Here is a 12,095-nt window from a genome sequence, read left to right on the forward strand (position 1 = left end):
TATATTACTGTCTTTTGTTCATGAACCTGGCTCAGTGTACTGCTGACCTCTTTTCAATAGGGGCCAGATTAGCATGCAGCGGTGCTGTGTGGCTCATCCCTGTGGTGGTGGAGTGCTTTTGTACCCGGTGATAATCCGCTCGCTCTCAATGCCCCAAACCCTGGTATACGGTTTCAAAACAAGGCTGGATTATCACCCTTTCGAGAGTGAAAAATGTCGGTAATGCCCAGCAGCCTGGTCTTTGTTCAGAGTACGGTCTTTTGTTACAGGGCCCTGTTTCCTTTGTCCGAGTTCGGAGACCCCGGCCACGTATATAAACCATAGTCTCCGACTCTGGAGTCTGCGGCAGGAAGTGGTTAACAGTTCCACTTTGACATCTGTCAATACACTAATGAATTCACTTGGTTTACAAATTTACATGAAATATGAATTGACCTTTATATGCGAAAGTTTCATTGATTGGGAACTGGTAATGTGACTTATTTCATCAGGTAGAGTACACACTGTGAACATCTTGATCCCTCGCAGTATGATGGCTGTACCACCTGCTCTTGAAGTTACCATAAACCAAGATTGTTATATTTTCAACACATTAAGAATTTAGTAGACCCTGAAATTGCCCTTAGAAATGTTTTATTTTAATAACAACAGGTTTTTATATAATTCGTTTTGTAGCAGGGGCAGATTTAACTTAGTTTATTTCCTTTGTACTAAATGCAAATGTCCACGTACTGTATAGGAGTAGCACCTCCTAGTCTACCCATCCCAAGTTGCATTGTGCCCCTCATAATTGTTTACTTGATGATGACTCATGCAACTGGACCAGGCACTGTGGGCATGCTTTGAGCCCAAGTCTCAGTAAGCAGGTTGGCAGTCGGTGAAGTAACACACCTATTAAATGCCAGTCAAGTTCTGCCCTGAAAGCTCAGACCTGTGGTGGACTTGGTAGTTAACGCTTGAGTTGAATTGATCTGTAACTTTTCTTAGGTGCTGTGTTGGTTTTGTTGGTTTTATTGGTTCTTGGTTTTTTTTTCTTTTTAGTTTGGGTTGGTCTTGTTTTAGATTGGTTAAGCCTTACCTTGATTCTGTTGCGGATTTACTTTGGTCTAGGATTGGTCTAATTTCTAAATTTAATTTTGGTCTTGGTCATATTTCTCCTACATTTTAGGTTTGGTTTCTACAATTCTCTGATTTTCGACCTAGTCCTGTTTTTTTAGTTCTCCAGTTGCATTCCTTTTTGGGGGGATATTTCTTACAAGAAATAAAAGATTTTGTTGTTAGAATCAAGTTTCAGCTTCCGTATCCCTATTCTTTTAGACTTCTTGCGACTTCTCCCTTTTGATCGTTTTGAAAGTTTTTTTTGCGAGTTCCCCAAGTGTTTTATTTTTTTCAAGTCTCTTCTTTATTTTTCTATTCTCATCTAAAGTGTGCCATTTTTCCCCCGTTACACGTTTCACTAAGATCAAAGTGCTTTCTATTATTACCTCTGCTCATTGGCCCATGAAACAATCCCAATACCATCTCGGCTCCCTAGGGAGTATACAGCGCGATGCAGCTATTTTAACGCAAAGCAGCTAAATCTGTCACAATAACCACCTCTACCAATTTATTCCTGGATGGGGAAAAGCAAGGAGTGACTAATAAAGTGCCTTACCCAAGGGCACATGCACCATGACCCCGGGCTGGATTCAAACCTGCAACCTGTGGCTTTAACGTCAACTATGAATCCAATGCTCTTAACCACCAGGACACAGCACTCCACATTTCCATGGGAATTTGGCAACTTCACAGATTGATGCCAGCACATGTGCTGTTAGGCATTTCACAATGCTGAGAATTCTGTGAAAGGCCCATAACATATCCTGTTATATGCCACTGGTTTTCAGTTAGGGGTCATTAAAGATGTATGTAGTTTAATGATGGAGATCATTTACCGGTATGTCACACTAGGCTTATATATAACTGAAAACATACTATACTGAAAATACAAATGTTCTTGTCATTGACCAAGTTTACAATCGACTTTTAGAACCTTTTTTCCTGGGTTGGATCACTATAAAAGTTGTCATCTGTCTAAAATCATTGTTGAGGGGGTATGACCATCAGCAATGGATAGTGCTTTAATTTTGCAGCCTTGACAAGCAGTAATGACGGCTAACAGGAAGGCCAGCATCATACCCAAATGAAGAAGGCTAGCTTGTCCCGCCGTTTCGAAAGGGGGGGCTGGCGAGAGCCAGGTTGGAAAAGCAGGTCATGACACTGAGGGAACAACAGGGGAATGTCAACTAACAGCCTCACGAAGTGGGAAAACCATGGCTGCCTCGGCCAGAAAGGAGCGATGAGAAGAATTTGGCAATGTTCTTTCTCTATCTTTGAAAAGACCCTTGGGATCAGCAAAATGGGGGGAAAAGCGTAGGCTAGGAGACCTTCCCATGAGATGCACAGAGCATCGGTCGCCCAAGCCTGAGAATGCGGGAATCGAGTGCAGAATGTTGGGAGTTGAGCATTCAGATTAGAGGCAAAAAGGCCTACGTGCTGTCTGTCGATTACTTGAAAAAGAGCACAGACCACCTCTGGCTGAAGAGTCCATTCTGTCGGGCAGACCTTGCCCCGGGAGAGAACATCGGCCAGATTGTTCTGTAACCCGGGGATGTGCTCGGCAAGAACCAGGACAGAATGACGGGTGGACCACTGAAGTAGATCCCAGGCCAGGAAGCAAAGGTTCCGTGAGCGAATGCCCCCTTTGCGGTTGATGTAGGCAACAGCCCTAGCAATGTCTGACCGAACTAGATCTGTCTTGTTAGTCAGGAGTGGCAGGAAGTGACGTAGAACATTGAAGATAACCTGCAGCTCGAGAACGTTTATGTGGGAGTCTTGCATGGCTGGTTCCCATTGGCCGGAGATTAGATATGGTGGTAGACTGGCTCCCCATCCGTAGGTCAAACCGTCTGTAGTCAGTACCACATCCTGACACGAAGGCGCAAAGGGAAGGCCGGTGGTGACGTTGGCCTTGGAGGACCACTACGTCAGGAGATGGCTTAGAAAAACTGGAACTGGGACGATTCCTGAGGAAGTCCAGTGAATCTGTGTGTGGTCTGAAGTGAGACAGGCAATGGAGTTGGAAAGGTCTCATGTGAAGCTGACACCAAGGGACAAGATCAACAAGACTGGCCATGAGACCGAGAAGCTGAAGCCAAGCCCGAGCATTTATTTGTTGGCCGACTTGAAATAGAGCAACACACTTTATCAGATTGTCCATGTGGGCATTCGTAGGAAAAACCACGCCGCGGTGGAGATTGAGAACAGCTCCGAAAAACGTGGACATCTGTGACAGAGCTGTCCTTGACTTGTCGTAATTGATTAGGAATCCCAGACAAGTTGTAAGAGCCCAAACTCTTGTGGTGGCCGAAATAGGAAGACTGGATATTGTTGCTCCTCCCAGCTGCAGCTAGAGGAACTGTGTTTGCAGCGATGAGCTTCACAGCTTCCCAGAGACGCTCTCTTGTTGGTTCTGCATGTGATCAAGCTGCTGCTGCAGTAATGTCACCTTCTTCTGCAGATCTCTCATGATATCTATTGAGGCAATTGCTGCTCAGTGGAATCAGATGGGGCTTCGTTGATCAGACAATGGACTTCCCCTGCTACATTTGCACGGATGAGGTTTCTTAAACCATTCAGTGGTACATCATCATCAGAGTCTTAACTGTCCGTGCTGTCTGTTAAAAAAGTGGCATGGAAGATATTAAAAGTTGAGTAGAAACACACCATCGGACACATATTTAGACCTCGCGAATTTCAGATCCATTTCAGTTTTCCATTAAAAACAAATTCACAGCCATATGCAAATTGTTGAAACAGGTAGAAGCTTTTAAAAGAACTTTTTACTTACATTGACATTTGTTGATTGGGCTGTGGGAAGTGCTACCGAAAGAGGAGTCCATTTTTGCAAACGTATTGTAGAATATCCAGGGGTACATGTAAATTGAGCAAGATGTTTATACACAGGTGCGCTCAACGGTTGTGCTGAGAAATGCGCATTCGGTCATAATTGCATATTAATGGGCATCGTTGTATAGTGATTCGCTTCACCGGGTACGCTCGTGATTGGGTCGTTAGTGGGGTTTGATTTTAAGCCAATTATTTAAAACGTTTGGCAAACAACGCATTGAATAAGCCCTCATATCGCGTCTGTTAAAGTTCCAAGATTGAATTCCACCTGCTACATTTTCATCGTGAGCCGGAAAAACCAGTTTTTAGCCCCCTTAGAGCTGCTGCAACATCTCCACCAAACACGGAAACGCAGAAAGAAACCGATCTTTGAAAAATATCCTTCACTGGTGTCCACGATTGTCGACGTGCTAACACAGCATGGTTTCACTGCTCACAGACGGCGGTCAGAATCATAGTCTTCCGTTGGTGTTAGAGCTCGTCAGCTGCAAGAAGAGCTTGTGAAGAAAATACCCGAGCTCGAGAAACGCGGCATTAGCACAAGCACATTGTGACGGCTTTTTGCCCCACCGAATCGTTCCAACAAGGAAGGCCAGCATTAGACAGCAATCTGTCATCGATGCCAAGGTTGGAGTCAAGAAAAATGACATTGGCAATACCCACAAGGCTTCTCACTTTTGCCGCACTTCCATCAACTACGCGCTGGAAATGGCCACATGATTTAACAATGAAGTTTCCAGCTGGTCAGTGGACGACAAGAATAAATTGCTCGTCAGAAGTGGTACATGTGTGGATAAGAGAATGGCCTTTAAAACATTTTTCCTGAAGCATGACAATGTACCCTACCCAGACCACAACTTTGCAACAGGTTATAAGGTCATCCCAGCGGATACATGCAACTTCTCCACTGCGAAGTCACTACTCCAAGGGAGAGGTCCCAGTCAGTGAGTCCAGAAAGAGAACTGCCCGTCAAAGCTAACGGCACTAATGCGGAAGAAAATCCTCTGCCTCATCAAGCCACGCCTTCATCAAAAAGCTTTTACTGTACAGATGAATTGGGCCACCTGCACTACAGGTACCCAAGAACTGGGCCTCTAACTGTTTGTCTGCGAGGAAACAAGTTTTTCAAGGCATCAGTGTATAATCACAACACCGACCTGCTTCCTCTCACCAGAGAGGAACGTGAAAAACACAGGAAACACACCGCTGTGATTTTGTCCAACTATGGTCCTGACTGGCGAAAGGATAGCGTGAAAACAGTCTTGATTATGGGACGACTCTGGCGTGACTTGTGCCTCGATTACCTTTGCATCACATCGTACGCTCCTGGGGACAGCAGGTTCAACATGATCGAACATAGTTGGGCTCCCTTGACCTTGTGGCTGACTGGTCTACAGTTGGCTGCAACTTTGCAGGGGGAAGATATTGTGCCAGAGGTGAAGGATGCTGCTATCCTTGACAAGGCGATCGATGATGTACACCGCAGTCTTCAAGGTAGAACATTTGACTCTTTCCCAGTCTCTCCTGTGGCCATGAAGTCAACCTCACAGCTGAACTACAGGGATGCATCTCTGGTGAAAGAACTTAGTGATGCCAGTTCTACCAAGATCCATACCACACCAACCCTATGTATACTTGCAGAGGAGTACAGATTTTTGGCAAGGCACTTGGTTCAACGGACATTCACGCTTGAATTCATCAAATATGAAGATCGCCGCTGTCACCACTGCACAAGGAATCCTGTCTACGCCATAAAACTCATGACATTTCTACGTGAATATGGTGGAAGTCATCTTTTTACTCCGAAGGTGTCTCAGCGTCACAAAGGCCATTATGAGCCATGGCGTGAGTTGGCATCTCAAGCACTTTCAGGAAAGCTGGAGAAAGTAGCACTTGATCAAGGACTTGACAGCACATTCAAAGGAGATCGCACATGCAGCAACAGGTGTCACAAGGTCTTCAAGTCTGTAGCTGACAGGAAATACCACAGGAGACTTGCGCATACATGCACATGAAGAGAAAGGCGCTTCAAAAACAAATGGCTCTTTTCAGAGCCACACAAGTTCAAAAAAGAGATTTGCTTCTTGGCATATATTTGAATAAGGTTGGAATACATTTTTTAAAAAAGGGTCATACCTCCTCTTGCATGTTTATTCCACCACCCCCAACCTTCCCAGTAATAATGTAGCAAGATAATGGTCCTTGGAACAGAATTTCAAATTTTATGGTCAAAATTCAGTTTTTCATCTAGTGCATGACATTGCAAAAGCATAACATTCCTTTTTTGGCTTTTTTCACCAAAAGTCAGTACACATGCATGCCAATGCATCGAAACTCCACGTATGATGTCGTAACAACCTTCCCAGTCATACGTAGCAAGATAATGGTCCTTGGAACAGAATTTCAAATTGTATGGGCAAAATTCAGTTCTTCTGAATCATGCGTCATGATTCTCCAAAGGAAGGAGGTACGTGTACATTGTGCAACCTTTATTATTATTGTTTTCCTCATAACTGTTGTTTTTTTGGCCGTTATTATAGGAATGGGTCTCACTTTTGTTTTACTATTCCCGTCTTGGTTAGATTTATACTTTTTTGTGGACTTATGGGCCCCTATGAGTATATGGCATATAATGCTCTGAGCTGTGGCTGAGATCTGGAAACTGGGCTTTACGTCTTGTTCATTAGACACGAGGCCTAATCCGCTTACATCAGGCTTGTGTTTAACACTGGAGGTTGGCTGGCAATCGGTCCCTACGCTAACCACACATCTTTTGCTGTGCGCATTTGAAATGCTGGCGTGTGTACAAGAGCAGACAGGCTTCGTACTGGCCAAAGAGGCTGTTTCTACTGGTCGAGGATCAAAGCGGCCAGAAAACGGCCGGGCATGCCCAGCTGGTGTATCAACCGGCCAAGGAAGGACGTCCCGCCTAAGCATCCTTGAGGTCTATGGGGAACGTCCAAGCCGGAATGGAAAATGAGTGAAGAACTGTGTGGAGTGTCACCATCCAGAAGCGCTTGGGATGAAGGAACTGATTGAGCAGCCTTAGGTTGAGAATTGGTCTCCATTTTCCCACATCTTTTTTGGAGTTAGAAAAAAGGTGGACCAGAAACCTCTGCGGGCATGGAGCGTGGGAACTGGAACAATAGCCCATTTCTGCAGTAGGGTTGCGATTTCCGACTCCAAAGCCTCGCGTTCAGACTGATTTATGGGTATTTGGGTCGGCCGCAGTACTGTGTTGGACGGAGGGGCACTCGTGAACTTGAGACGGTAACCGTGAAGGTGAGTATCGAGAACCCATCTGTCCGACGTTATCTCCCCCCAGAACCCTGCAAAAGTTAGAAGAGGGCTGCCAACGGGTTTGAGATTGACGACCGAATGAGGGGTAAAGTAGACACCTACGCTGACCCCCGAAAGACCGGGGGGGGGGCATGCAACACCACGCTGGGCACTGGAGGAAGCTGGGGCTGAGTAGCATGTCTGTTCCCAGGTAGGTTACAAACTGTCAATGAGCATGCCTAGGAGGCCCCGCAGGACAGTGTGTTAGAGGAGCAGAACGATGTGGAGGTCTCGGGGAGCCGAAGGAGAAACAAGGGGGCAAGAGTCAGTCAGCTGATGAATGGAGATCTTCCGAGCATTATCAATCAGCTTGACCTCACTTTCAAGGAGAGAAGTAAACTGGCCCACAAAGATATCTTTATCAAACAGAGTGAGGCTCTTGAGGGCAGAATTAACTGACTCATGGGGAATATTCATATCAAGAATAGCCGATTCCTTACGGGATGCCGTAGCCAAAAGAGATGCCCTAGCAAACTGCTTGAGCCCCGTGAGCAAAGAATCGACGAGACAGTGAAAGGCCAAAGTCACAAACTAGGGAGAAATATCAGAGCCCTCCTCACACACCCAGGACAAAAATTCGGTAAGGAGGAGAAGAAAGGACATGCAGCTGATACCCGAGCGAGCAGCACAGTCAGTATCTTTTAAAGCTGTCTCCATCCGCTGAAGATTCATATCTTGGATACTTTGGAAGACTTGCCCATGTTCGGAAAAATCTTATCTCTGGCCACGTCTGGAAAATCTGGCACCGAGAGATAGTGATCATAATCACCTCATGGAAACTTGAAAAAGCAGCATGGACGATAGCCTGAAGTCCACCGCTTAACCTTAGCCAGTTTATCCATAGGGTTTATGCAAGAGCAGTCAAATTCCGGGAAGTAAGGAAAAGATGACGACTCTCCTGGCAAATGAAGCTTGAGTGAAGGGTACCCCCGTCGTCAGTAAGTGATGGGGTAGGCAGCCCCAGAACATGTATCATTTTTCACTGTAAAAGACATTGGCGAGACTCGGTGGGCGAAAGATCGTTCACCAAAAGTGGCTCATCTTCGTCCAGAGATTGGCCAGAGCCAGAAATATCCGATGAAAGATCAGGGCCAGAAGCGAAGCCCACCGTACGACCACCATGGGCTGAGCTGACCCCATATGGTGAGAGACACCGGATGTGTTGTAGCAGACATCGCCAGACAAGTTCCGATATGGACTCAGAAAGGGCCCATAGCGTATCCTTGGTCGAGAGGAAGCTAGAGCCTCTCGAAGCACAATGCTTCTTCTTTAGGTGTTTAGAAGAATAATGTGAGGAAGATGAAGCCTCAGATGATTTGCGTTTCTTCCACGAGCAATTCCCTGACTCAGACTGCCGGGAAGAAGGTTGGCCAGAGGATCCAACCCAGGTACCAAAACCAAAAGCAAACCGTTGGCTGGCCGAGAACGGGACCAACCCGCCGATTTCTTGGTCACCGAACACGAACGAGAAACCATAAATATAGGGGTATACCAACCACTACACAGGCTTTGTGACGTATAATGTGGAGTGGGCGGAGCCACACCAAACCACCGTGAGTTTCAAGAGGAATGATCTGAGCTACAGTGCACGCAACCAGCAAGGTAGTCTCATACCAAAGATAAGCACTCCATCAACACTCATTAGTGGGCAGGATTGAGCACACCCCGGAACTAAGGGCTGGGCAGATGGACTGAGTGGGCAGAGATTGTACCTGCTGAAAAGCCGTTGTGACTATGAGTCACCCAGTAGCGCTCCCATGGGCTGACTCCGCCATGCCCCAGAAGGTCAGTGGGGGTGTGGGACGGGCTAAAGAGGCTCGAAGAGAAGGCCCGTAGGCATGCAGCTGATCGACAGGATGTATCACCCCATACCAGGGGACCAGACAACAGCAGGGCTTCATTTTAATAAATACGAGGAGAACTAAAAATCGCTCTCCTTAATTCACTTTGTTGATTTAAGGAGAGTGATTAAAAATTGCTCTCCTTAAATCAACAAAGTGAATTAAGGGGAGCGATTTGCTCTCGCTTACAAAAACCAAGTTAATGTTAAATCAATTGTAATTCTGTCCCCGGGACTTTCGAAAATGTAGCGGGGACGTACCCGGGGATGTCAAAAAAACAAAGTGCCCCATCGGCCGGGGCGATAACGGGGACTTGCCCGGGGTTGTACAATGGCTGCCCTGCTGACCCGGGGTGATAGCAGGGACTTGGCGGGGGTTGTACAATTTGTTAAACCGTCTATTGGCAAAATTTTATAGCACTGAGCTTCGATATGAAATACAAAGTGTTTCTCCTACCCTGACAGATGAAAACCTGACAAAGATGATGCCTCATTTTGAGATCAGTGCATGCAAAATACAGACCTTTCTTTTTTTACAAACATTGTCGCCACTTTCTATGGACTGCTAAATGATTAAAACATGTAATTTTATCTTTCAACCAAGTAGCACTGGTCACGAGTCTTTTGTTTTGGCGATACATTTCAAATCATTGGTTATCTTCTAGATCAATCTTCAATAAACGAATGAAGTGTTGTGATAATTGTTAATTGTCTCATGTGCTGGCCATGGCCACACGTACATAAAGAGCATTTCAATTGGTCAATTGGTCTCTACACAGCGCGTAACAAATTTTGCAATTGGATGAATTTCTATAATTATTTTTGAGATGTCTGCAAAGAAAGATTGTAACGATTTGGGTCGTCGGCCCCCTGATTCCGGTGCTTCAGATATGCAGACGAATGTTTTGCCAAAGTTTGGGATAATTATAGCAGCTGCCCCTTGCTTCGCTTTATTTCGGTGGCATTTTACCTGCACTTACGGCGATTGACTCGATGTCATCTTAGCAATGACCCAGAAGAGTATGGGACTTTTAGAAATTAATTTATTAATGATTAATTTTTCATTGTACGGTTGTTGTGACACAACCCCGCATGCTGGGGCATGTCATAACTTGAATGCCCAGCCAGGGAATACAAAAAGGTGCCCCGCCCTGGCCTGGCAAATTACGGGGACTTGGCCAGGACTATCACGATGGCCCTGTTTTATCTGCCCCACTAAGTCCCCGCTAGTCCCGGGTCCCCTGGGGCCGGGATTACAATTGACAGGTGCATAACTTGACTAGTCTCCTCACTCGCCCGCCAATCCATTTCACCACTACAGGGGCTCTGAATTTACTGCGCATGTGCATCCTTTCTTTTTGGTATTTTAAAACATATTGCACATCCACTGCAGACTGTATTCATCATCCCTTCCTGCGCTCACAATACTACTTTGACCACTGCATTTTTGTATAGAACACCGGGCACATTACCCGCCAGAGACTTTTTCTTTCCTGTTGCATACTTTCTGTTCTCGACAAGCGAACATTGTTCTCACGTTCAAACCACACGAACACGCAACAGGATCACACACCATCCTCCAGCCACTACAGGGTTTTTCACAAACTCACTTCTGCTGTTCACAAACGGCCGAGAACGTCACGGTAGCGCCTGAACTCGACCCGTTCTGGGAGAGAGGTCGGCCGGGCGCGGCCACGTGCGTCCATGGAATTCCATAGGTTTGCCCACACGCACTAGGCCCGCACACATGCGCTATCATGTTAGTGTGTTGCGATGCGGGATTCATCAAGCACGCGCGTACAACTCAAAGACTTTGATCCCCAGCCCTTGTGTTTAAATACATTCAATTTTTGGACTCGTTTGCTACTGTCGACCCAACGAGAGTCAAGGGGCTTGTCTTAAATCAACATCTGCTGGTTTGAAATTTTTAAGGAGCGCTTTTTTTTGCTCTCCTTGGAAAACATTAAGGAGCGCAGAGGAGCGCGAGTGTGATCACGCTCTTTTAAAATGAAAAAATGCTGCGAGTTGTGAAGAAACTCAAAGAGCGCACTCGCAATGCAGGTATCGCACGGTCATACCCCGAACCGACTGGAAGGATATAGTAAAACTACGCACTGTCCTATTTCCGAGGTTAGCAAGGACCAAAAACGCTGCACAACTGTCCTTACCAACCAGGCCCACGAACGGGCAAATACTGTACTCGGAGCGGGGTTAGAAGCACAACTCTGACATTTTCCTTCTCTGAGCTAATCTAATGCACAAAAAGAGAGAGAGAGAAGCACAGCGAAAGAAATGCCGAAATCTCTGGCAAAACCCAACAGGAATAAGAACAAAAAAATTCAGAATAACAAGACAACCACTTTCAAGAATTTTTTTTGCTTTATTTTGAACAAATAAACAAGGTCATCGAGAAATGACACCAAAACCACAGGTAAGGAAGAAAAAATTCTCGAAATTTTCAGAGCCGGACAAAAACACGTCCGATAGTAATGGTGCTAAGAAAAAGAGAAAGAACATGGCAGCTGCCTTTGCGGGAGTCAAGCGAGTGAGGGCGTACTGCTGGTGATCAAGAATTTAGCGAATGGAAGTAATGCATATGTATTGGTAATCTGTGTAGGTTGCAAGCAGTAGACTTAAAGCTTAGTATTGGTATTCTGCTTTTTCATCAAGTCCTTCCTGTGCCAGCGTTGCTGGTAACTGCATTATTGACAGCATCTTTTTCTGAAAGTTCAAGCTAAAATTGACATGGCAAACCCACTTTAGTGCTGCTGATGTCATAAACAAGATTAATCTCATCATAGTAGTGACAAGAACTGATCATCAGTGTTGTTGTTGGTAGAAAACACAACAACACTCAGACTCCAAGGCTCAGAGGCCTCATTACTGTGTATGTACTACAGCAGCAATCTTAACTATTCCAACTCCCAAGTTCTATGTCACAATTTTAAGGAATGGCTAAATGATACCG

The 12,095-nt window shown here is 45.6% G+C and overlaps 2 protein-coding genes across 3 annotated transcripts in view; one reads left to right on the top strand and one right to left on the bottom strand.

The window, feature by feature from the left end:
- The window catches only part of LOC110978143 (kinesin-like protein KIF28), a 79,107-nt gene that overhangs the window by 8,764 nt on the left and 58,248 nt on the right, over positions 1-12,095 (bottom strand). The gene's annotated exons all lie outside the window — the stretch shown is intronic.
- Positions 5,070-5,963, top strand: LOC147800503 (uncharacterized). The gene has a single exon (XM_087140664.1). The coding sequence runs from the start codon at positions 5,217-5,219 to the stop codon at positions 5,961-5,963; it is 747 nt and encodes a 248-aa protein (XP_086996790.1). The 5' UTR covers positions 5,070-5,216.

This window comes from Acanthaster planci, linkage group LG01 (genome assembly GCF_054643075.1).
Source record: "Acanthaster planci isolate LZ-2023a linkage group LG01, COTS_SCS, whole genome shotgun sequence".
NCBI lineage: Eukaryota > Metazoa > Echinodermata > Asteroidea > Valvatida > Acanthasteridae > Acanthaster > Acanthaster planci.